This window comes from Manis javanica, chromosome 2, assembly GCF_040802235.1.
Source record: "Manis javanica isolate MJ-LG chromosome 2, MJ_LKY, whole genome shotgun sequence".
Lineage (NCBI taxonomy): Eukaryota > Metazoa > Chordata > Mammalia > Pholidota > Manidae > Manis > Manis javanica.
In genome coordinates this window covers 201,961,686-201,989,550 of record NC_133157.1, presented here as the reverse complement: position 1 = coordinate 201,989,550, position 27,865 = coordinate 201,961,686, and the positions used below count along the sequence as shown (strand labels likewise).

At 40.0% G+C, this 27,865-nt stretch overlaps 1 protein-coding gene across 8 annotated transcripts in view; it reads right to left on the bottom strand.

Annotated features, from left to right (window-relative positions):
* The window catches only part of DEPTOR (DEP domain containing MTOR interacting protein), a 145,171-nt gene that overhangs the window by 64,410 nt on the left and 52,896 nt on the right, over positions 1 to 27,865 (bottom strand). For all 8 annotated transcript variants that reach the window (XR_012128390.1, XM_073230018.1, XM_073230019.1 and 5 more), the window contains exon 4: positions 11,929 to 12,107. Coding sequence is in view for 7 of the 8 variants with exons in the window: in XM_073230018.1 (XP_073086119.1) it covers positions 11,929 to 12,107 (179 nt within the window). In the remaining variant the exon portion in view is untranslated. The remainder of the gene's footprint in view (positions 1 to 11,928; positions 12,108 to 27,865) is intronic.

The window sequence follows — 27,865 nt, the reverse complement described above, 5'->3', positions numbered from 1 at the left end:
GAAACACTACAGATTAACTCTAGAACCCTGTCCCTTAATCTTCTCACTAAACTTTCTCCCATACAAAGATAAAATAAATAATGCCAAATGAGGAGGCAAGTGAGCTTACAAACACAAGAAAACCAAGTCTGCTTTCCCCTCATTTATTCCTTTCTCCAGGTTGGATATGTTTTCCACACAATTCTTCAGCAGGGCACAATGTTTATTACTATGGAATTGCTAAGAAAAGGACAGAGCAGTAACAATAGAAAACACAATTTCAGCCTCAGAGGGCCCTGAGTTGAGTGCCAGCTTAAGATTTTACTGTTATTTGACTGCCTTGAACTTCAATTTTATGCATATCTGTCAAATGAGTTGACAGAATGATGAAACAACAAAGATAAAAGGCCTATTAGAGTTGCTTGTCCATAAAGGCACTCAATTAATGGGCTTCCAATTGAGGGCCCAGGGTGTCAGTCCCCAGAGGATACCTTTCCACGATTTAGGCCTTTTCAGACTTCTCCTCTGTAAAGGGAAGTACCTGGAAGTAACTCTAGGTAGTCTGAGAGAAAAAGAGACATCCTACCTAAAACAGATCAATTCTGCAGGGCCAAGAATGTAGAGAAGAACCTCCAATGTCATGTGGAGGTACTGGAATAAAATCCTAGGTGGGAATCACAAAGCCTTATTCTTGAATGGCATTTTCTTCCCATTCCCAAAAAAGTTAGCACATAACCTGCTGGAGCTTTACTGTAACTGTATCAGATGTTCCTTATGAGTCTAAGGACACTAGTACCCCCCAAAGGAAGAAGCAGACATTCAAAAAAGGAAGAAATCGGTGGTGAGATTTAGTTTTTTTTTTAAACCTGTCTTCATATATTTTCCATATTATTTATATTTGTACTCACCTTTTCCTATAATAAACATTATAGGAAAAACTTTGCCTACATATTTTGCAATAAACTTTATACTTTGGAATAATTTTAGATTTGTAGAGAAGCTGCAGAGATAGTACAGTTCCCATATACCTTTCACCCAACATCCCCTAATGTTAACATAACCATGGTACATTGGTCAAAATTAAGACATTAGCATTGGTACACCTGTGTACTTTAAATCTAGCTTAGAGTTATAAGGAATTCAGTGTGGACACAGGAAAAAACCTGTTCCTTGGAAGCCCACGTTTCATAGAGAAGGTCACATAGTTACTTAATGGAAAAGACATTTGTTCTTGTGGTTGACAATGCTAGTTGCTTGTCCAAAACCCATTCTCCCATTTTTCCTTCTTTATAATTTGTTCAGGGCAGCAGTGTGCCTTGGCTAAAAGCATTAGATTCACTATGTCTTCCAGGAAGGGGTGACCATGTGACTCATGGGCCCATGCAACATAAGCAGAAATCCCTGTCAGAGGCAACCCTTCCTAAACAAAGAGGAAGTCTTGTTAGGTGATGCCCCTCTGCCCTTCACCTCTTTGGCATTCTTCTTCCTGCCCAGGATGCAGACATGAAGCTCTTACACACTAAGAATAGCTAAGCACAGAGATGAATGGAGCCCATGTCTGCCTCTTACCAGCCTGTAATTCCCCACCTGGGGCAGCTCTCTGCACAAGACAGAGAAACCTCTCTGTTCAAGAAGTCATGACTACATTTTCTGTTATTTGTAGCAAAACACAACCTGATACCCTTCCAAACTCAGGTCTAGAGACATGAACGCAAAGGCTTAAAAAACATTTATTTATAGCCCACACCTTGTAACAAGGTGTGCTTGACTGAGAAGCCAAGACTGATTAGACAGAAAGTCATGCAGGCAGAAGATAACGCCTTTCAGCAACTCGGCTCTGATTCCCCACAACAGAACTGATTATGGACAGTCTCTGAGCCTCATTTTTTCCATCTGTGGAAAAGAAATTATAGAAACTTCTTCTTTTATCCAAAGCAAGTGAAATCAATCAATAAATAGGGACCCATAGCTCTCTGCAAGACAGGTCACAATAATGCCAATGCACTATTAATATTAGCTCTGCCAGCAAACTCCAAAGGATCCCACGATGAGGACTAAGAATATTTAAGAAAGTGCTCCTGAATTCTGGTCAGAGACTGGATTAGCCCTTTCTGAGCAAGAAGAGGACTACCAAGATCACATCCGGTTTAAATGAGAGCAGTCAACAATTTCTGACTTGTGGAGATATTTAAAAATCAAAGGAAATATTTTGAAAAAACAGAGGAGAAAGAAAACATGACTATGAAATCACTGTGCTAGGGAACGGAGAACTGCCACCAGTCCGGAAACTCACGTGGCTGGCACCCAGCTTTATTTGGGTGTCCAAACTGGCACTGCAAAATATAAATAACAAGGTGCTTCCTCGACAAAAACTTTCAGGAATTTCAGCCATAGGGGAACAAAGATCTCTGAGATGAGGGATTGAAAAATGAAATACACATTCACCAGGATACCATCCTACCCTGTGCTAGTATCAAAACACTGCGGAGCTGTGGTCCCCAGAGTGGCAGCCACTAGCTACCTGTGGCCACCGAGCGCTTGAAGTGCCACAAGTCTGAATTGAGATGAGCTGCAAGTATAAAATATACACATTGGATTTTAAAGGCTGAGCATGAAAAAAAAAAAAAGAATGTAAAATAGCTGGTTGGTGTTTTTCATACTGATTATGTTTTGAAATGATACTATTTTGAAGATCAAATATATTAAGATTAATTTCACTTGTTTCTCTTTTTTTTTGCTGTGGCTACTAGAAAATTTAAAATTACACATATGGACTACATTGTGGGTTACAGCATGTTTCTGTTGGAAACATTATTAGTCTAGAGGTTGCTGTCCCTTAGGAACAGACCAGCTAATTAATCCATAAGTTAGTCCCTTACAGCATAGCATGGAGTGATTTGTCCAAGAAGGTATACCTTACCCTTATTTTGAGCTTCTGACGGCCAAATGATTAAGTGCTGCTTGCTATCTTTTCCCCCTGCATCTTATCTCCTCCCTCCTGTTTCCTTCATTTTGAGGAGGAAGCACATCATGCTCCCACCTGAGAGGAATCCCCACTGGAGTGGATGCTCTCAGCAACTGCCAAAGAGGGCTTCAGAGAGGAGAGCCAGTGGCCAAAACCAACCCCACCCTTCTCTGATGGCTTTGGTAATTTGCAATCAGACCAAAACCTGGGTGACAGCCAAGGGACTGGCACAAACAGGACGGAAAGAATGTACACCCTGATGTACAAGACTTATTTGGATGGAAGGACGGTGGTTCTGGTTGAGACAAATGTCGTCAATAGGTCAGAGAAGAAAGAAAATGAAGGGGAGCTTTTTAGAAAATAGCTAGATAAAATGATAGCACCTTTAAAGTTTTGTGTCAGTTTAAAAATAACATACATAAATAATTTTACAAAATCATTAAACTTCAAATTAGATCAAAATTGGTTATGTGTATTAATAGACATATCTTCCCAAATGTAATCATTGCATGTGTATGTATACTTCCTTCATAAATTTTAACCTAATACTGTTCTGTAGTCATGTTGATCAGAGTTGACATATGATCAGTTTTATAGTGAGTAATCACTCCATGGTACGGATATACTTCAGCTTGTTTAACTATTCCTGGATGAAGATGGTAGAAGGGAGCAGGTGGGAGGATAGAAAAAAGGAGGGTTTCCAAAGAACTACAGACCCCCAACATAGAAGACAATCCAATAGAGATGAAATGGGAGTATCAGCAAAAAGAAACTGAAGCCAGCAGCTGAGAACCTAGAGCCAGCTAAGATCCCACTAACCAGAACCTTGTGGGAGAATTTCTAAAGGACCATGAGAGACAGCAGTGCAGCAAGGATGAAATGGTTGTGAGAATAATCATTATAACTGCCCAAGGAGAGCCTGGGTCCCAGACAGGAATCCCCACCCACACTTTCTGCCTCTCCCCTAACTCCGGATGGACACAGCGTCAGAACTAGAAAAAGGGTGTGTGGTGGGAAAGAGAATGGAGACAGTTCATTCCCTGAAGGAGAGCCTCCTAACTTCCCACCCCCCAGCCCCACCTTGGAGCTATGGTCCAGGTCATGTCCATCAGTAACCAGGACTTTACACCAGAGTGCTATTGATAATAAGGAGAGAGACGGGCATATCAGAATCTGCAGTCTGAACTTTCCATTCCACCCAGGAGATCCTGATATGCTCTTCAATGTACCTAAGACACCAGCTTACATGTCCCTCTAAAAATGACCACTGAAACCCAGCTGAGTCATTAGATTATCAAACAAGGCCAAACTGTGTACTTAATACAAGACTGCATACTGTCCATATACTTCAACTGCACAAAGATTGTGTGCTTGTGTTTTAAGATTCCTCATGCTGTTGTAAAAATGTCCCATTTGGGCAAGCTGAGGACCATGTACTGCAGGGGACATTGGGCAAAAAGCTGTCAGGAGCAAGGCAGGAGTCAGTAGGAGTACAGGCTGCAGAGGCAAACATGCTCTGTATCTAGAGATTTCTGCACACCTGACAAAAGTTACCCTGATATCAGTCAAGGAGAGAAGTATTTGCTGTTCCCAAAAGACCTCTCTTCCTTCCACATAACACTCTTCTCTAGGAAGATTGCATAAGATAAGGCAGTTGTACTTCCTTCATACTGTCTAAAAGTTAAGGCTGGGCGTAGCTACAGACCTGTTTTCCTTTAACCAAAATCAATACTATTTTGTGTGCCAACGTTAGTCCTTGACTTTACCAAGCAACCTTGTTCCCTTATGTTTACATTACAATAGCATTCTGGAGGTGTCCATTTTTTCTTCCTGTTTTGGATGCAGTTATAATAAAAAGTAAAAAAGAGCCAAAGCCTAGCCGAGGGCACAGTGGGAAGATTCCTGGAAATTCTAAATTGAGAAAGTTAAAAAAAAAGCATTAGATTATGACTGCTGATAAAAATTACTCTTAACATATTAATTATTGAAAGTAGACTGAGAAATTTTCTACCCAATCATGTTTTTGGATTCAGAGTTGAACATTTAGAGCTAAGAATGATCATGTAGCTGCAAATGCTTTCACATATCATCTAACACAACAGGGAAAACAGTACCAAGTGCACTGATACTTTTGGAGGGTTAAACGAACTAATAGCAGTAAAGAACAACCTGCCTGTTGATTTTACCTGCCCAGCATTCATTTCCTTGTGGGGAAGGAAATTTCAAAAAACATTTTTTTTTTTTGCAGGTACAATGCCCCTCTCCCACTTGTTGAGCCTGTCAGTTCAAGGGTCCTGACCATCCAGGGTCAAGAGGCGGGCATGTGACACAAGCTCAGCCAATCAGAGCCCCCCCTTAGAGTTAAGCATCAGGAAAGAGCCACTGCCTAGGCAAAATAGCTACGCTGATTTCCAACTGGAGATGGCTGGAGAGGACTTCCCTTTAGTCACTCATTCCTAGCACCTGAATCCCCAAGAGCTGCTCCAGTTCTTCTCCAAGCAGCTTGGTTTTTCAATGTTTCTAACTGTTGGCTAGTTCTGCCACACATTTGAAGAAAATAATGACTGGGACTGCTTATATTCAGAGAACTCTAGTTGGTATAAACACCTCACTAAGTGGCCACTACTGTCATTCACTCACCCAACACATTTTTTAACTGAGTAGCTAATACATAGCTGCCAAGCCACAGGGGATACAGAGACAGAGAAAACAAATTCTCTGTTCTCAAAGCACTTACATTATAGTAAAAGGTAAAGAAAGACTAAGATACTGGGTACCATCTGTGCTGGAAAAATATCCAATTTGTTGGTGGCAAGAAGTTACCAAAAGCAAAAAGAAAGAGAATATGAGCAGGAGAGTTTTGAGGGAGAGGAAGGGAGGGGAGGCAAACGAGGGTTGGGTGCCCCTGGCAAAGACTCACTCCTTGTCCCGACTTCAGTCAGCCTCCTCTGAGCCTTCTTTTCAATGAGGCCTTGATCTTGGCCCCCATCCTGTCTTTGGCTCAGCCCAGTCTTAGCAAAGAATTCTGCTAAGTCAGTCTAGGGCGAAACCCCCCACCCTTGTTTTCTGATCAATGTGGTTATATGATCAACTTCCTCATCCTCCATCTTTGGTGTGTAAGTCCTTGGCCTGCCTTTAGCAAAAATTCTCCTAAGTCAGTAGAGCAAGGATTCCCCTGCCCTTGATATCTCCTACTAATATGTTTCCATATATTGACCCCTCACCCTGTTCCATGGCCCTAAATCCCCACTCGTCCTTGTATCCAGAGTTGAGCCCCATCTCCCTTTCCTACTGCAATACTCCTACTCCAACAGTCTTGAATAAGGTATTCCATACTATTTTAACAAGCATCAGAATAATTTTTTTCTGTAATATCATACAGTCTTGGGCAAGTTGCAATCTTGCCTTTAGTCTCCATCATCAGACATTTTTTCCTTTCTTCCTCCACCTTCCCTTCCCCCTTCTTTTTCTCTTTCTTTGGCTAGGCTATTCCAGGCTCAGGCTGAATGCTGTCAGTCATCTTAATTACTGGAAAGATGGGGTTAATTCCCATCTGGATCTGGCATCTAGCTTCCTTTGCAGCAGATCCCACCTTTCTCTCTCCGTGGCTATCACAGAGTGAATATTTCAGCTACTGTCTTCCACTTGAAAATGGGATAATCACAACCACCCACAAGCAGCTGGAAGGATTAAAAAGATAACATATGTAAAACTGTTTGTGTATTGAAAAATGTTATATAAATATATATTTAAAACAAAAGAAAAAAAGAGAGGGCCTGATGAAGTGTTGAAATTGTTGAAGTGCTCTGACTAAATCTTAAAAAGAGTAAATTATAGGCCTGGACATAGCAGCAGTAGCCTGATTACCCAGGGTCAGCTGTGCTGCAGCTGTGAGCAGTTTACCCACGTGATTATCTGGTTTCTATCTCCCTCTGTCTAAGGATAAGATAGCTGGATAAACCATTGGAGGGAGATATTTTCTGTGAGTAAAGACATGTGTTCATTGCATCTGCAGAGGTTACACAAAAAGCTCAAGATACCTCATCATAGTTTGCAGAAAGGGAATCTAGTATGTTGTATGGGCTAACAATTTTTATAGTTGCTATATCTGCTAGACTTTGTGAGCTGATACAATAAAAATTGAGAATTTTTTTCCCAGTCTAGTGGAGCTTACAATTAGCATCTACTTTTCTTCAGTGATTAAGAAACTAGATTGCCTTGAAGTGAATCTTGAATCTACCATTTACTAGCACTTATCTTCAGCAAGTTATTTAACCTCATCTCAAAAATGAGGGTAATTATAATACCTAACTCAGAGAGTTATTGAGAGGAATAAACAAGTAAATGAGTAGAGTAATTAGAACAATGACTGGCATACAGTAGGGGGCTCTGCAAATTTTAACTGTTATTTACAGTTGAGCAGATCACATATAATAGCTGGCATTTGAGGGCCCTAAGAGGAAGACACTGTGCTAAAAGCTTTTGCCAACTGCTCTCATTTAATTCTCACAGCAGCTCTGTGCAGGGAAGTTACCATAGTAGCCCTGATACAGAAGGGCCTGTTTTGGGGCCTGGCCCATGGCTAGCATCTGGAGACTTGTCTTTTGGAAGGTGCCCTAAGTTGCTGGACCAATAAGGCAACTTTGCTCACCTGGGGCATGGAATTCAGCTACATTGTTTGTATAAACAGTGTGATTTATGGAGAAAACATGCTTTCCTTCTGAGAGTCCGGAAGCAAGCAGAGTGTACCTCTGTAAGCAGCCCCCAACAAAAACCTTACACTCTGTGTCTCATATGGGCATCCCTGGGCAGGGACGCTGCACACGTGTTACCGCCATGTGTCTGCTGAAGAAAGGACTCTGTCTGCTCCTGGGAGAGCAAATGGGGAGGCCATCCTGGACTTCTCCAGAGAACACCTGATGTGTCTTTTTCCATTGCTGATCCTTCTGTGTCCTTTCACTGTAATAAATCAGCCATGAGTCCAACTATACGTTAAGTCCTTCTAGTACATGTGGTCATAGGATCTCCAAATAAATAAATGAGCAACTCTCAAAGGTATATAATGTGACTAGAATTCCATAAACTTAAAAACCAGTAACATCTTCCTATGTTGGCAGGTAGTAACTGCACTAGTGGGGGTGAGGATTTAGTAACACGGGTAACTGTTGAACCACTGTGTTATATACTTGAAAACAATTTAAGATTGTATATCAACAATACTTTAAAAAAAACCTCTGAGGAATGGAGGAGTTCAGAAGTTAACATGGTCCCTCTGTAGGTGAAGGAGCTGGGATTTAAATCCCAGCTGTCTCCCTCCGAAGACTATATGCATTCCACTGTGCCAGCAGCTGCATCCAATTACATACATCCTGAGCCAAGGAAAACTTTCTAAGGTACAATGCCTAGTAGCTACTGGTTAGCTATGCAACCTTGGGAAAATATCTTAAAGGCTTTGAACTTCAGGTCTCCTCACTATAAAACTATAATAATAATAATAATAATAATAATAATACCAATGTCAAAGAAGTGCTGTGAGAATTTAATAAGATTATATAGATAATAGCTGCCATATATGTGAAGCATGTACATATTAAATACATAAAGCACATTAAAATCTATAAAGTATTTAGCCCAGTGCCTGGCATATGGTGAATCTCAATAAATGAAAAAGCTAGATAAATATGTACATTAATACATGCATATGTATATGCAGACATATATATACATGCATACAAATTAATTACTCACTGAACAAGTTCTGTCTTGATTACAGACCATCACTCACCATTCACAAATGGAGCTTGTTATGATTTCATAAGTGGGCCTGATTTTCACGCCTACTGGTTTCAATCCAGGAAACCACTTCTAACCAGAAGCGTGCTCAAAGCCAAAAGGTTGACTTTCTTTAATGTTTAACCTGTGAAATGAATTATTATCTGAACATTTCAGAGCTCTAGGACACTGACTAGTATTTGTCATTAGCTCTTATCACACACATATGTGGTGAGCATATTTTCATTAACTCAAAGTTAGAACATGTGGTCGAGCAATGAGGTGCTGCGCTGGGGAACTGGAGCTCCCGTGGAAACTCTGACTTCAATCTAGAGAGAATATTCAACCCTCCTAAAACCATGGAAAGCAAACTGCTTTCCATGGTTAAAATTTGCTACCAATCATGCCTTATTTTATCCTTTACATCTTGACTTTATGGCATTTATGTCTCTAGCATTACAAAATTACACTGTAATTGAAGTATAATTACTCACTCTTTGGAAATCATTTGGAAACAATTCATGGCATCCTCTATCTTCTCTCTGAAGTTGAGATGTACAGTATCAGTCAGTAAATTGTAATATGAAGCTAGTTTTATCCTAGAACTTGGTGTCACTGACTCTGAGTTCACACTCATTAGCAATAATATTCACTTAGACATAACTGAGTGACCTCAGATAAATTATTTAACCTATTGGTGCCTTAGTTTCCTTATATATAAACTGGAGATAAAAGGAATTTGTGCCCTATAGCTAACAATACTATACTGTACACTTAAAAATTTGCTCAGGGTTGATCTCATGTTAGGTGTTCTTATCATAATAAAATATGTTTAGTAACAACACCAAAAATCTGCCTCAAAGACTTTAAGAGATTTAATAAGTTAATAAGTGTAAAATTATTAGAACAGTACCTGGCACATAGTATAACATAAACAAATTAATTAAATATACAGTACATCTCTTGCTATTCTCCAATTGCTTCTACATCCATCTTATAGTCCTCAAAAGACTATAAGCTGGTTAAGGCCAGGGACCACACTGGCACTATACTTTTCTATCCACCACCCCACCCTCAGTGACTTAGCCCAGCAGTAGATATATGAGACCATTAATAAACAGTTGTGAGGTGGATTGTGGCAGCACTGCATAGGAGAGAACGCCCTGGAATACATTTCCAGCTTGAGCCTTTCTAGCCAATGCCTCCAGATCAGTGACTTTCCAAATACTTGACCCCAACACACAGTAACAATTTTTATGTTGCAAATCAATAAACACCAAACAACAAACAACAAACAACAAACATGTCCATCTGTTTATATAGGGTATATCTAACTGAAATAAAGTTTTTGTAAAACAATACTTAACCTTCCTGCATAAAATATGCTCTGGTATTTTCTATTCCAGTTAAATCCAGGCCAGTGCATCTCAAACTTTAATGTCCATTCCAATCATTTGGAGGTCACGCTAAGATGTAGTTCAGATTCAGCAAGACTTGGGTAGAATCAGAGATTCTGCACTTCAGTCAGGCTACCAGGTGACACAGAGGGTTCATGGACCACACTTTGAGTAGTAAGAGTCTAGTCTAGTACATTTTTAAATGTTTTTAATGCTGAGAATGGCCCTCTAAATTTATTTCACAACCACTGAAGAATTGTAATCTTTAGCTTGTAAAACACTGTTCCAAATAATTTTGAAAGTTTCTTTCCTCTGTAGAATGCCATTGTGATCTTCCTAACTATGGGACAGAACTTCAAGGGCTGAGTAGAAGTAGGGGTAGGAGAATTCACAGTAGGAGTTACTCAAGTATTATTTTTCATGTTGACTCTTAGGCTGAGATGCCTACCTAGGTCCAGCTCTTACCTCATTGTTCTAAGCTTACGCCTTACAGCTGTATTAATTAATTTATTGAGCACTTACTAAGAGCAGAGCTCTGAACCAACTGCTTTGTACCTGCCCATTGACTCCTATGACTACCTTATGCAGCAATCTCCATTTTACAGGTGAGAGAAGGATCCTATGTTCTTAGGATAGCCAGCCTCTGAGACAGCTCCAGGGATCCTTGCCTCCTGGTACTCAAACCCTAGTATAGTCTACTCCCTGAACAGGGCTCACCTACTGAAGAAATGACAGTGTGTCTGAGTGACCCAATTAATGCCATGAGAAGCAGAACCACACAGCAAAACCCCATCTAAATTCCTAACCTAAAAAATCGTGAGATAGAAAAAAATGGTTGTTGTTTCTAAAAAATAAATAAATAAATAAAATGACAGTGTGTGACATCCCAGGCTCAGTTAGAAGGCCTTGTGGCTTCAGCCCTGCACTGTCTTGAATCAGTCCCTCTGCAAGGAAGAGCCAGGTTGCCATGTTATGAGAATTCCCAGGCAGCCACAGGAGGAAGTCCAGACAGCAAGGGACTGAAGCTTCCTGCCAAAAGTCAGAACCAGCTTGGTAGGCAGACACATGTGCCACTATGGAAGCAAATCTCCCAGCCTGTCAAGCCTTCAGATGCCTGTGTCCCCAGCTGACATCTTGACTGCAACCTCCTACAAGACAGCAAGACAGAACCATCCACTAAAGGCCCTCCAAAATCCCTGACCCATAGAAACTGTGTAAGGTGCTAAACATTTTTTATTGTTTTACACCATTAAGTCTGGGGTGATTTCTTATGTAGCAACCGGCAACTAATGTAGTTTTTAACCACCAGATTATATTGCATCATAATTCAGCCCTAAAAGGAAAGTAAGACTTTTATGAAGCCTTTTGGATCACTTCTTCACTCGCGGCAACTTGTACTAGGGCTCAAGCAAAATCTCACTCTCCCCTTGCAGACAACTTTGTGAAAGGCATCTCATCCAGATTTGACCAGATAACTTGCTTTGACAGTTGGATATGGGAGTAGTGATGTGAAATCACATATGAACAGAAGTTTTTGGAGAGCTACACAAAGAATCCACATGCCCTCATTAGCTTCTGCAATCATCGGTAAAAACAATGTATCTCAGAGAGCAGATGTTCCTTTAGCCTGGGTCTCAAAATGAGGAGGCATACCTTCTATGGAATACATAGCTAAATTTATCAGAGAGAGATAAGCCAAGTTGGGGCCAAGCAGAGGCACCAATGATCCACGAGTGAGAAGTAATGCATGTTGTTATAAGCCCCAAGATTTTAGGCGTGTCTGTTACCACAGCTAAGGCTGAGCCATACACTCACCGTGCTGTATGATGCCATGCTCCATGAGCCGGTGGCAAAGCTGCTCCCCCTCTTTCCTTGTGGTGGCCTCACCTTCCTGAACCAGCCAATCCAGGAACTCAGATGCCATGAAGGTACGCTCATACTTGACCCCTTCCTCTTCCCTGGGCTGCAGGAGTGTGTTTTCAGGGCTCATTAGCCTGGAAGGAAGAAAGGGAAAGAAAATAAACCTACAAAAAAGGAAAACAGCATACTTGAAATCCTACATCACAGGTTCTGTGACATATCACAGCAAAGTGGCCAGACAGATGTGGTTGTCATGTGCTGCCATAGCAGTCATTTTTAAGAGAAGGATCTGCTTCAGAAGCAAATAAGATGCGTTTTCTCCTGGTAATTAAAAAAAAACAAACAGACATGCAATCCAAAACTCTAGCATTATCAACCTGCTTTCAGTTTAGCTATCTTGAAAAGGAGTTATAATTTACCTACCACGCCCCACTCTACCTTTCTAAAAAAAAGGCTAACATTTCTTTCTTAAAGGCATGACTCCATTTTCCAAATCTTTGTGCTCGTAAGAAGATACTCCTACGGATTCAATGTTTGTGACCACCCAAAATTCATATATTGAAATGCTAATGCCCAGCTTGGTGGTTTTTGGAGATGTGGCCTTTGGGAGGTACTATTTCATGAGGGGAAAAGGGCTTGCTCCCTCTCCGTGAGGATGCAATGAAGAGACTGCAAGCCAAGCAGAGTGTGCTCACCAGACAGTGCAGATCTGCTGGCACCTTGATCTCGGACTTTCCAGCCTCCAGATTTTGAGAAATAAGTGCTTGCTGTTTAAGCCATCCGGTCTATGCTTTTTTGTTAAAGCAGCCTATGTAAGTCACTCCTTTAGTCCCCTTATCCCCGCATAGCTTGTTTCTCCTACCCTTCCAAGTATTCAATTCCTCCAGCTTCTGTCCTTTACACTTCCAAAATAGCCCCCATGGGTCCATAAGTATACTTCCTTGCATCCATATACAAAGGGCACTTTGCAGGTCCCCATTTTGGCTGACATTAACAGCATTTAGACACTGCTGACCACCCTCCTCAGCTGGAAGGTCATCACACTGTATGGTTTCTGTCCTGTCTTCTCTTGGTTATCTTTGTGTTGCCCTTCCTCATGTCCCTGGACTGTGAAGGCTGGAATGCCTTGAGATTCAGTTCCCCAAATCTCTCTTTTTTTCATTCCAAAGTCTCTCAGGTAAGTTCTTTCATCTCCATGGCTTCAAATACCAGCCATGCCCCACAGATTCCCAAATTTATATTCCTAGGCCAGGGCTACATTCCCAACTCCAGACCTCTGTGATCACGTGGCCATCTTAAAGACACCTCAAAATCAACAAGCCCAAAATCAACAACCCCCAAACCTGTTTCCATGCTTGTGACTGTTTCCATCATCCAGCCGGAAAACATGGCATTGTCCTTGATACTTCCATCTTCCTCATCCCCCTGCCCAATCAGTCTGAAGTATGAATTTTACCCCCAAAATTGCTCTCATAGACAGATGTATGTCTTAAGTCTTCCCATCTCTGGTGCCACAATTACCTTAGTCAAAAATATCAATTACAGTGGTTTCCTAAATGGACTATACCATGTACCCACTCTTGTTTTCAACCCAACCTCAAGCACCTAAGTCCATACACAGCAGTTAAAATGATCGTTTTAAAATTCAAAATAATGATAATGCCCTGCCCCTATTGAAGATATACTTCAATGGCTTTTCATTGCTTTTAGGTGAAAGACCAAAATCTTTTGCAGGGTCTACAATGTAGGCATGATCCTGCCTCTCACCTCAGGACCATTCTCACCTCTGACCTTTCTGTGTGCTTCAGAGACGCTGGCCTTCTTTCAGTTCCTCAAACAGATCATGTCCCACCTACCACACACAGGAGCATTGAATGTCATTCCAGTGGCTGGAATGCGCTCCCTCATTTCTTCCCACTCCTCCTTTACTCCTCAAGCTACTGAACTCATCTTTTATATCTCAGTTATTGTCAGGTCTCTATTAAGCCACCTCATTGCTCCCTGTATGGCCGGTGTGATTATCAGATAAAGGATACCTCCCCTACTCAGTTTTAGGCTCCAACAGAGTAGGGTCCCTGTTTGTTCATAAAACTTCATTCAGTGAAAAGTGGAACCTCATGAAATACCACAATCATTGTGCCAACTTCTTTACAGCTACTCCAGATGGAACTTTGTTTCTCTTTTAAAAATCTTCATTTCTTTTCAAATTAACAATAAAATGTAACACAAACTGTACCATTTCATTCTAGGACAGGAAGAAACCTTAGAGATCATTGTAATCCAACTCCCTCTTCATTCACATGAGAAAAAGGTAATTCTCTACTACAATGTTTTATGTCAACTATGTATTGATTTAAAAAATATAATTCTCATCCAAATGAAAAACCTGAATGACAGCATTCAGTGTTGTAGGGAGGAAACTTGCTCCAGGTCATGTAAACAGACACTTTATGCATGTTTATAAATCACTTCATTTGAGGGTAATCGAACCTGTCTACCTGCATGTCCATTTACATAATGCTCACTTTCAATGTTTTCAGACTTAAATTCCAAACCTAGTGTGAAAAGAACACTGGACTAGAAATTTGAAGGTTCAAGGTTACTCAGAGTGGGTTGCTTAGCAGCTATTAGTTGGAAAGCATGCCACTTTTCTGTTGGTCAGCCTTGTTCTCAAGAGTGTAATATCTTCACCCCCGCTGTTGTAAGAGTTATATGTGAGCATGAATGAAACAACTTTAGAATACAAAAGACAAGTTATATATAAAGTGTTGCACTACTTAGTTTTTGTGCCTACCTCAGGGCATGGGGAATTTGTGCCCAATAGTTACGAACTGATGAAAAGAGAGACTCCTTCCAACCTTTCCAGCAGAATCTTTAGAGTTCTACTCTTTGGAAGCCCATGGAAGGGGCACAGGTTTGTTAAGTAGGAGACCTGAGATCCAAACACGGCACAACCATAAACGAGTCACATCATTTCTCATTGCTTCAGTGTCCTCAAACTCATATTAAATGAGGCAGGTAACACCTATTCTACTTCCTTTCATGGATTGCTATCAACAAAAATTTTTGGAAAAAAGTCTAAGTATATAAATGTATGCTTTTACATCAAGAGTATTTATAAAAGCTTTAGCATATAACGGAACTCCTTAAAAACTTTTTATTCGGTATGTAACAAAACTCACTTAAAAATTTTACTTAAGTCTTTTCCCCAAGACTTAAAGGGAGACCTATAAGTCTTTTCAATCTTCTTTTGCACTTTAATCCATCTTTAGAAATAGCTCATAGCTGGCACTCCCTGGATTAGTAACAGCTAAGTTGGTGTGAGCAACAGTAATTATATGTAATATAATAACAGCCAGCCCTTCTTAGAAGACGGAAAGGACAACTGCCACATTATGTCAACACATGTGACAGAATCATGGAGACATTCTATAGATTACATGCAGCAGCTCCTTTCAAGCTTCCTTCCAATGTGACATCACTGCCTCTCTCAAGAGGTTGAGTCTATTTTTTCCCTTCCCTTGAAATTTGGTTGGCTTTGTGAATTGCACTGACCAAGTAAATGTAGCAGAAATGACATTATACATCTTCCAAAGTGAGGCTTTATGAGGCCTTGCAACTTCCACTTGCAGCCCTTGCAACGGAGTGCTGAGACTGCCACATGAAGAAGCAAGTCTCACTTACTGCAGGTGAAGAGGCCACAAGAAGGAAAACAGAGGTACTCGGGCAACAGCCAGCACCAACTCTCAGACACGTGAATGATGCCATCTGGGATGTTGCAGGTCTGCATGAATAAGCCCAGGTGACATCAGCTGAGGAGCCACCATGCCACCCACGGAATCAGGAGAAACAGTACATCAGTGTTGTAAGCTATTAAGCTTGGAGGTAATGTGTTTTGCAGGAACAGATAACTGGAATACATCCATATCAATAGGCAATGACAAAAAGATGCCAATTCCCCAAAACAGAGACATGTCATACTGCTCGGAAAGTACCGAAGGAAGAATAAATGAATACTGGAAGATCTGTGAAATAAACCGCATGGTTAAAGCCACATGGTGCTAGACCTGGGAGCCTACAATGGTGATGAGATTCCAGCAAAGAGAATTGAAGGGCATGTGCATGTCCAAATAAGGAATCCCACCATTTCTTTATTTCTTCCGGTCCTCAAATAGAATATTTTGGAGTGAAAATAGAGGAAAACTAGCCTCTTCAGTTTTCTGGTTTTAGACGTTATTTCCTCTAAGAAGTTTTCTCTAATCCCACAAATCTGGATCATGTGCCACTTCTAGGGACTCCCACAGTTTCCTGCAAGGCCCTCTGAGAATCACGTACTCACTTAACTATATGCTTTTTGGGACAAGTGTCCATCTATGTGCTTCACAGTTGTTTCTTAGTACCATAGGTTCTCAAAGAGCATTTGCTGAATGCATAAATTGGACTCATTTCTATGCATACACTGCTACACATTATTATCTGAGAGTATATTAAAAATGACCCCTTAGCTATCATCAAGAAGACAAGCAACAACAGATATTGGTGACAATGTGGTGAAAAGGAACCCTTACACATTTGTGGTGGGCATGTAAATTGGTCTAACTCTGAAGGAAAACAATATGGAGGTTCCTCAACACATTAAAAATAGATCTTTGATACAATGCAGCAATTCCACTCCTGGGTACACACCCACAGGAAATGAAAACAGGATTTCAATGAGATATATGCTCTTCCATGTTTATTGTGGCATTACTCACAATAATCAAGATGTGGAAACAACCCAAGTGCCCACCAACAGGTGAATAAATAAAAAAGGTGTGTATACATATGCAATGGGATATTATTCAGCCATGAGAAAGGCTGATACCCTCCCATTTGCACAACATGAATGGACCTCAGCACGTTATGCTAAGTGTGATAAGTCAAAGACAAGGCCTGAATGATCTCACTTACATGCAGAATCTAAAATGTTCAACCTGTAAAAGAGAAAAAATGGTGGTTATCAAGGACTTAGAGAGTAGGGATAAGAGTTACATGTTTAGTACAAAGTTGTAACACATAATAAATGAGCCACAGAGGTCTAATGCATAGTATAATGAATATAGACAATAATATTGTACTATAATTATGTAATATGGTAAATACTGCTACATTGGCAATCATAATATATAAATGCATCAAAGTGACATGCTGTAAACCTTGAACTTACACAATGTTACCTGTCAAATTCATTTTTCTATAAGACATAATCCAGATTAAATATAAATCTTTTCAAGCCATTGTTTGATTTAGTAGGTTCTAAATTCCATGGAAAATGACTACTTGGCCCTTAACTGTAATAAAACTAAGAAAACAACAACAACAACAAAAATGACCTCCTTAGAATGCCCTGGCGTGGTAATGAAGCAAATCAGCTGTTCTGCCTTATTGACACTCTCCAGTTAAGATTACACACACAGATGCTAGGCCTTATCTCTGTTTCTAACCACGCTGTCCCTTTCAGCTCAGTAATTTTCCTTTCAGGCTGTGGGGTATACAAGTGGATGGGGGTTTACTTGTGTCACTTCTGGTAACAAGAAGCATGACCTGCCAGCCCTCTAGAGCTACTGCTAAGGAGCTGGTGGCCTCTGGACAAGTGGCAGGTCAGCCACTGCTGCCAATGTGAGCTTTAGAAATAGACCAGTTGGCAGGCTTGCCTGGATTAATTCAGCTTGACATTTAAAACATGCCCCACCATCCTTAGCTCTTCCCTATTTCATTTTCCCTTAATATCAAGTACAGTCTCTAGACAGATCCCTCTCTTTAAGACAAAGACTTTCATGGGATTTTGATTTTAGTATTAGTATGTAATCACAGTGTTAAAGTAAGAATTTGACTGACTGCTTGTTCCAATTATGTTTTGCTATGTAACAAGCTGCCATAAAACTTAGTGGCTTCAAACGACCATCATTTAAATATATCTAGTGTTTTGTGTGTTGCCTGGGGCTCAACTGGGTAGTTCCTCTATCACTCTGGCTAGGGTCACTCATGCAACTGCTGGCAGAGAGTGGGAGTGGGCTGAAATGTCTGGCCCTACAGTGCTCCTGAGTCAACATAACCTCTCTCCAGTGAGGCAGGCTGGACATTAAGATACAGGGCTCAAGAGGGAGGAAGCAAATGCTGCCAGGACTTTTTTGTTTTTATTTTATTGAGATATAATCCACTTATACACTAACCATACAATCAATCCATCTAACATGTACTAGTCACTGGTATTTAGTGTACACATAGTTGTGCAACCATCACTACAATCCATATTAGAACATGTTCATCACCCCAGAAGGAAACCCCATACCCATTAACAACTACTCCCCACTTCCCCATTGCCCCATCCCTAGGTATATGCTAATCTACATTCTGTATTTACAGATTCACCAATTCTGGAGAATGCACATAAATGGAATCATACAATACATGGTCCTTTATGCCTGGTTTCTTTCATTTAGTGTAATGTTTTCAAGATCAATGCATGTTGTGGTCTGTATCAGTACTTCATTCCTTTACAATGCAATATATTTCATTGTATGGATAATCCATATTTTGTTTATCCATGTATCAGTTGATGGTCATTTGGGTTGCTTCCATTCTTAGTTATTATGAATAATGCTATGAATATACATGTATTTTGTATGGACATGTTTCCATTTCTCTTGGATATACACCTAGGAGGAAACTGCTGGGTCATAAAATAATTGTGTTTAATGTTTTGGGAAAACCAGGCTGTTCTCAAAGTGGCTGTACCATTTTCATCCTCACCAGTAGAGTGGGAAAGTTCTAATTTCTCCACATCCTTGCCAGCATTTGTCATCTGTTCTGTTTTATCAGGGCCACCCTAGTAGCTGTGCACTGGTATCTCATTGTGGTTCTGACTTGCATTTTCCTGATGTTTAATGATACTGGGCATGTTTTTATGTGCTTATTGTCCAATTGTATATCTTTGGAGAAATGTCTGTTTAGATCTTTTGCCCTTTTTAAAATTAGGTTACTTATCTATTTATTGAACACTCTTTATCCTGGATGCAAGTCTGTTATCAGACAACGTTTTGCAAATATTTTCTCTCATCTTGTGGGTTCTCTTTTCGTTTTCTTAATGATATTATTTGTAAACCAAACATTTTAAATTTTGAAGTAATCCAATCTGTCCATTTTTCTCTTTTGTCATTTGTGCTTTTAGTATCACATCTAAGAAACCATTTACCTAGTCTAAGCTCATGAAAATTTGCTCCTATAAGTTCTTCTAAGAGTTTTGTAGTTTTAGTTCTTATATTTATTTCTTCAATCCATTTTGAGTTAACTTTTCTATAAAGCATAAGGTAAGGATCCAACCTCATTCTTTTGCATGTGGCTATCCAGTTGTCCCAGTACCATTTGTTGCAACGACTATTTATTCCCTGTTGAATTATCTTGGTACTCTTGTCAAAAATCAATCAACCCCACCAGGCTTTCTTAATGCCTAGGCTCAGAAGTCACATAATGTCAACTGCCCTGAATTACATTTGTTAAAGCCATCAGACACATGCCAGACTTAAAGGTATGGGACACCTGTGTCACCTCTTTATGGAAAGAGCAACATACATGTACAGGAAGAGGTGGAAATGTTTGGAGCCATCTTTGAAGAATAGATACTATACTATATTATTTTAATTAGCCAGCTGAAAGGCAATTTCCAAGTTTTATAGCTCATTCACAGTTTTGCATTGTCTCTTCCTCATTTAATAGTTTTACTTTAAAGTATAGGGTAGTTTTAAAAGCATGCAATTTCAAGGCAAATTTAGCTTCGGATCCTAACTCTGCACACATTAGCTATGTGACTATGATTCCCCAAGTGTCATCTGGGGATAATAACAGTGCCTAGTTAGAGAAATGTGCAGCTTAAGTGTGATAATGCACGAAAGGCTTCAATCACGGTGTGTAACTACTGAGTAAGTTTTAGCCATGATGATGATGATAAAAGTTTCCTAGATGGAGCCACTATTTGATAAAACCAAGTTCCTTTTGCCATAGCAAAATGAATTAAGATTCTGTGTCTATTTCTGTAGACAGTAATAACACTTCCATTTTATTTAGTAATCAGAAATGTGTATGATGCTCTGAAACACTTGAATCTTATAGAGCAAATTCATTTTCAGTCAAAACTGTCCTATGCTGGCCTATAATCATGACGCAGTCACACGCCTTACAAGCTGTTAGGCATTAACAATACTTGCCTCCTGCCAAGTAACTCACCAGATTTGACTGTGCATGGGAGCTGATTTCAACCTTTCCTGGATATGTATCTGACTCAGATTTCCCAGAGTCACTTTAACCCAGGGGGAAGGCAACATTACAATAGAAGGAACTGCTACATTGAGGGGCTAGTACAGGAATAGAAATAAGCTGATAACGATCTCCTTGTGCATTGAAAAAAAAAATTCAGAAGAGTTGAGAAGGCCTTATCTAATGTGGGAACCTATGTAAATGGTATATAAGAACACGAGCTAAGGTGGAAGTCAAAATGACCCATGGGCTATTAGGCCAAAAAAATGCTTTAGAATTTAAAAAGAGAACTTAAAAAACAAAATCATGTGTTAATATAATGATAAATGGTTTTCAAAAGCAGAACATAAAACTCTACCTATGGTAACCATTAATAATTAAAAATTCACTCACCCAAATGTTGAAAGAGTTACTTACTCCTGGGGGGAAGTTTGTTAATGATTTTTCTTTTCTTCTTAATAGAATTCTCTATTATTCAAATTATTCCCCAGAAAAAATGTAGTGTGTTTGTAACTGAGGGAAAATGTTATCAATAAAGAAGTTATATTAAGGTTAATATTAAGTTATATTAAGGTTTCTGTTTAACCAGATGACTTGCCCTGACAAGATGCTAACATGAATATCCAATACAATAAAGTAGCTCCCAATGCATAAATTATATATTTAGATGTATGCTTCCAACATACAGTTTGAGTGTATAACATTGACTCTTGTGATTAAAAATAAAGTATTAATTAGGAAGACATGCTTACATGAAGCTGGTATTTTTAAGTATGACGCTATTATCTATAGCACAGATGCTATACAAATAAATTGAGATAGTTTTCATAATTAGGTTTGGAACTAGTAAATGGAAAGCTGTTCAATCAACATTTATGAATAAAAATATTACATACTGGAAAAGGTGAGGGAAAAGGAGGAAAAGCAGCATTTTACCACTCTTGGCCAAGAGATATCTTTTGCCCTCCATATCACATGTTGAATTGAACATGCTCATTTTTATCCTTATTTCTTCCTCATGCTGTTCCTTTACATCTTCTCTCTCTCCTTTCTTTGGAGAAACCCACTCTTTTCTGTACAGTGATATAGGCTGTTCACTGTACAAGGGAACCTGGCTCTAGGGAAAAACAAGAGCTAAAATCCAGCTCTGATACCCCATGAGCAGTCCAGTGTGGGGGTGAGGAGCTGCACCAGCCTGAAGGAAAGGACTAACGGGGGGCTTGGTTCCCATTTACACAAAGGTGCTAAGTGACACTTAGGGCTGGATTAAATGCTACTCCATCTTTAAAGGTATCCCGACTAACGAGCAATCCATACAGACCTCTCCCTTTTTTTAACTTGAAGTCCATACCATGGTTTATATATTCTCTCAATTTCTGCTGCCCTATGTTCACCTCTCCAGCTAAATGAGAAGCTTCTGGAGGATGAACACCAGGGCTTAAATGTTTTTATTTTATAGAAAACAAAGCCAAGGGAGGAAGAATACATCAGGTGCTCAACAAGTACTTGTTAATCCACAGACTAAAAACTAGAAAGAATATCATAAACAACAGTAATGGAGAGTGTTACTTATCTTTGAGAGATAAAACCCCTTCCTCTTTGCTTATTATTTGAAATTTTCTGGAAAGAAAACCAAAAACTTCTTAGTGCTGGTTTTATACTCTGAAGAAACTGATATTCTAGCAACTAAGTTGTAATTCTCACCTTCCCTATGGTTTTCAGTGTTGTTAGATTGAACATTTGCAGAATGTGAGTCAGATTTAGAGAGAAGCTGAGTGTGATCTCAGGGCCACGGATGTCCTAAAAGGCTACATTCAACTATGTTTTCATAACTGTGAAGTTACACTAGAAGGAGAGAAACTGAGCAAATTTCATACTGAATTCTAATCAATTCAAACCTCTGTGAACCTTTTCCAACACTGCCAAGGGAAGCTGCATTTAAAACATATTATAAGGACTCCTTCTAAGGGAATGGTTTTTATGTTTATTTTGGATGTTTCCATAATTCTTATAAAATAGAAGGATTTACTGCCAAAAACAAAGAAAGAAAGGGGAATAAAGAAAGAAGTTTAGGAGAGGTAACATGAAATAATGAAGAAAAATTGAAAACAACACCAATTAAATGACAGAGGCCAGTTACAAAAAGCCATGTATTATACGACTCCATTCATATGAAACGTTCAGAACAGAGCAGTCTATAGAGACAGGAAGAAAATGAATGCTTCCCTAGGAACGAAAGGAGGAATATAGGGGTGATGCGAATTGGTGCGGATTTCTCTCTGAGGCAATGAAAATATCCTAAGATTGTGGTGATGGTTCTACATATCTGTAAATATATTAAAAACCATTGAATTGTACACTTTTAATGGGTCATTTATATAGTTTGTGAATTATATCTCAATAAAGCTGTTTAAAAAAATCACTACTTTGGCCATTTCGTTTATGCATTCGTTTAGTTCAATAAATATTTATTGCACAGCGTCTATATCCCAGGAGATGCAGAAATGAAAAGGCATGGCCCTTACCCTTAAATTGCTTACTATCCAGTGGGGAGGCCAACATTAAAAACCTACGTAGGAGGCAGATAAACACTGCAACAAAGTTAGAACTAGCTCTAGAATGGAAGGGGAGTAAGGAACAAAATATCCAAGTCTACCAGAGGAAGCGTTCAGGCTCCAACTTTAGAAGAAATGGGGGTTGGCCTTGAGAGACAGGGAGAAGCTACAGGATCCAGGAACAGCAAGTACAAATACACAGGATGAGGAAAGATCAGGACTAGCAGCTGGGTGTTGAGTAGGATGGGGGTGGGGGTTGGGGGACAGCAGTGTGGAAGGAGATGAGCATCGATGACAGGCAGGCATTAGATCAGGAGGGCTTCAGACCCGATAGGTGACAGAGTGGGTAAATTCTGCGCTCAGGAGGGTCAAGGGGGATAACAATGACGACAGCATAATGATCCTTCTGTATGATGGTGATCGACCCCCTTTTTCACTTTCCATTATGGCAATTGTGCTTTCAGTTCCACCCAATGTACCAGCACTTACTGGATACCCTGCTCCTACTCTGGAAGACCAGGAGGAAGCAAGGTAAGCAAACTTCCTGAAAGCTTGAAACTGTTCTGAACATATTTTGATTTCGCCTACCTGCTGGAAACCAGAAGGGGATTATCAGCATGAAAGAACCAGTTGCTAACTTCAGTCTAGGGTAAATTGGATGAAAAAACATTCAGCAAACTGGAACCTTTGGTGTTCACGTAGATGCTAACAGCCTCTCGTTCATCTCTAGCGTGGACTAGAAGGAAGGGAACGGTCTATGACAGTGAAATGTGATCGACAGGAAAGACTTCGCAGTCTTTCTAAATCTGTATGTCCTAGTGTGGAAGGAAATATAATGAGTTACAAAACAATACCTCAGTGCCACATAAAAGGAACCTGGGAATGATCCCTTTGGTTACCTTCTTTGCTCTTGCCTATTAGCACAAATGGGTGCAAAGAGAATGGCAACGGGAAGCGGTCCTAGGTTTGAAATCTCTGAATACTGATTTCCAAATTGTGGTTGGTTTCTATGATCCTGAGTTTCTCCTTGTACATAATAAGAATAATAATGCTTACTTCAACGGGGTTGTAAAAATTAGAGCAAATATGTATAAAGCATCTAGCATATCACCTGGCACAAAGTAGCAGGGAACAAATGATATACACAGGTACATATGTACCCATGGACCCTTGTTAATTCTCATCAGGTTGGACAACAATCCACACTAACCAGAAGAGCCAATTCCAGCCATCTGGGGAGAGGGGCTGGCATTGGGTGATAGGTGAGACAGAGGAAAGCCAAAGGAGTTTAATTACTTAAAGAAGAAATTTTATACTCTAGAGGAGGCTAACACTGATGCAAATGTTAATTTTATTTAGGACATTAAATTGTGGTAGAATACAGGGGGAAATTTTTTAAAAATATTATTTGGGTGGTGGTTCCATAAGTGTTCAATTTGTGAAAATTTATTAAGGGACACACTTACGATGTGTACTTTGTGTATATTGTACTTCGATTTTCTTTTCTTTCTGGTCTGAAAGAGTCTTTTGTGAGGGGCTCTGAAAATAAATGCTTTCTGTCAGTCTGGTGCTTTTTCCATTTCATGGAACAATGCCTTGGCTTACACGCCCCGGCTCTGTGTACAGAGACAATAATTAAGTAAGGATGTTTCCATTTAGCAAACAAAGCGAAAAAACAATATACCAACTACACTTCTTGGGATCTCTGCATTTAAAGACAAAGCCAGCTACTCTGGAACCCTGCACACAAATCCTCTAATAATGGAAGAAAAGCTTTTTCTCTTACAAACTCTCAGCCTTGCCTTCCGCTGGTACCATTCCTTGAAGAAATACTTTTACTTTGCTCCAACACGTGTCTCTTCTCTCACAAGGTCCTGCCCCCTCCTCTACTCTGTGTGTGTTCTTTCCCCTTTTGTTGCAGAATGTTTGGTACAGCGTCACCATTGCCCATCCCCCTTGACGCATTCACTCTATAATCTCCACACTTAAAAACAAACAAGAGCTATTTCCTCTAGAAAAGACTTCAAGTTCTTAATCGCTTCCAGATGGAATCAACTGATGCTTGATGTAAACTAGAGTCACTGGATTGAAAACATGCTGCATATGATATTTGATTTCTACAGGTCCACTCAAGAAATAAAAAATTTTAACTTTTAATGCCAATTGTGGGAAAATGAAAAGCCTGCACTGTACAACTTTTGGCCAGGAACTGGGCCCTCCCACTCTTTAGGAACTGGAGGTTAAAAGCACGTTACTTAGCCCAGCTCAAATTCACTTTCCTTAACTGTAAACTGATGGTAAAAAGCTCTTCCTCTTAGATGTGTAGAAGGAATTAAGTGATATAATGTGTGAAAAATAGGATGGTGCCTAGACCACAGACGTGCTCATATGATCATTATTCTTACCCTTTGAATGTTTATTATCAGAACCTACCAGGAGTTAATATGAATAGAGTGATCTTAAAAAGCAATTATCTACTACTAGTTTTACTCAAATCAGAACATTCCACAGAATAAGAGAGAAAGGGGCTGTCCATTGATTTCTTTCCTAAATATGAATGACCAGGTATTCATTTATCTATGATCCCTTCAACAATCATTTATTGGGCACATACTATGTGCTGGATATTGAAGCTCTGAGGTTTTGTGTGGCCCCAAGGTTCATGCCTGAAAGAGCTTCTGGTCAAGCTGGGGAGACTAAAACATCAAGCACAAACACCTTGCAGAAGTGGCTGCTGTGGTGGCTGGGCTATGCTCAGGGTGAATAAGGAGGAGAAAGGGAACCAAATAATTCATTATAATCCAACCATGTGCCCTACTTGTACAACAGGGGCTATTTAGTATACCCTGTGCCAGTTCCAACCATCACATCATGCATGGTACACACTCTGGAAAAAACAGAAAGAGCAAGTGACTCTTAGGCTAACAGAGTGTGGGCATCTCTGCCTCCCAACCCACTCAAGGAGCTATAAGACAACGCACTTCAGTTCCTAGGGGGGTGTCACAGGCCCTGTCACTCAGGGTCTGGCAGGAAACTCCAAGAATGTGAAAATGGACTAATAAGAGATGGTTTATAATTAAAGGCTGGGAGAGTTAAAGAAAACTGGAAGGGATGGGGGAGCTCCCAGACTAGTAGACTGCAGTGACCATTAACAACTCTAGGCCTAAGGATTACGGAGAGCGGGCAGTTGCCTGAGCCTACAAGGCTGACATGTAAGAAGAGGGCTGCCTGAGAGGAGCTGGGACTTCTGGAGCAGAGAAGGAGTAGAGAAATAAATGCTCTGACCTCACTCTCCTCCCATCTACTTCCTGCTACTATCTCCCAGGGGCTGAGCCTGGTGATGTCATCCCTGTAAGTTACCTCCTGGAGTGCCCGGCACATCAGAAAAGGGTAGAGGATGGATCTGGAGGACAAACAGAAATGTCCTGCACACAGCCTGGGCATCTCGCCATGCTGAATAGAATTCTAGTGTAAAAAGGCATGTGATTTTTATTCAACTGGGGTAACACAAGGATGCTTTTGACTACACGAATTGTTCCTTGCTTATTAGAAACATAATGCTTCCTGCATTCACTGAACTTTATCTCATTTAGTCCTCACAGCAAGGCTGTGAATTATGCATTTTCTTCCAACTTTACAGTTGAAAAACAGACTCTGGAAGGTTGACCACCTTGATAAGAGGCAGGAGAAGAACTCTGATGCATGCTTCTCCAACTCCAGAAATCTTAACATTTTTTTCCCCGCATTCTACCAAGTTAAAAAGTAACTACAGAGATGGATTGGCAAAAATCAATGTAACAGAGACTTGGTTCATAGCCCTGCAATTAGGAAAACTTGGCAGAAGTAACCAGTACAGTCAATCACCACCATAAAGGAATCCAGTTTACTGTTGAAGCAATAACATGTTTACCTTTACATCACATTATTTCTAAATAAACAATCAGAGCTGGAAATCTCTAGATGACCACTTAGGGCTGATGATTTCTGGCAAGCACAACTGGCCTGCTGCTGGTTTTGTGTGTTAACAAAGCTCTTATATTGTTGCCACATATTACAGGGAAGGGGGAAGGTGGTATTGCCAAGAAACAGTGAGAATGTGATTTCCAAAACCAGACCCAAGGACTTCATATAAGCCACGAGACAAATACTTTCTTCAGGCCCACTTAAAAATCTGTGAAGCTGGACATTGTTAACCATTATTTAGTGGTGTTCATTACTGCTACCACCTTGGATTGAAGCTGCAGAAATTTTGTGAAGGAGAAGCTGCAGAATGAAAAATAGTTAAGATCATGGGCTCAGCTGGAAACCACTGTTCAAAATGCTCCCTAAGCTTTCTGGCTGTGTGGTGATAAGCACATTGGTTCCCCTCTCTAGTCTGAATTTCCTTATTTGCCGAAGGGAGAAAAGTAGTATTCATCTCATTAGGTTAGAATGAGGCTTTAATGAAACAACACATATATAGTATAGTGTTTGGTATACAATGAGCATCGATGCGATGCCCTGTTTTCTTCTTTCATCATTATCTTCAGCATCTACAGGCTCACACCACTGATTCTGCAGCAACACTGACCAAAAACATCTGGCCTGAACAGGACAGATCTCACCTTGCTTTTCTCTCTCTCATGCTTGCCCGTGCACTAAGAGAAGCCCCTCTGCTCCCCATCAGCCACCATTTCTTAGTGATTTTTAAATTTTTTTACTTATTTTATCTATTTTTTTATTGTGGTTAAACATACATAACATAAATTTTACCATTCTAACCCACCCATTTTTAGTTCAGTAACACTAAATGCATTCACCTTATTGTGCAGCCACTACCACCATCCATTTCTAGAACTTTTCATCTTCTAAAACTAAAAGTCTATACCCACTAAAAGATATCTCCCTATTCCTCCCCCTCCCCAGCCCCTAGCAATCTCCTTTTTGTCTCTATAAATTTGACTAGTCTGTATATCTCATATAAATGTAATCATACAATATTTATCCATTTGTGACTGGCTTGCTTAATTAGCATAATGTTTTCATCCATATTGTATCATGTGTCA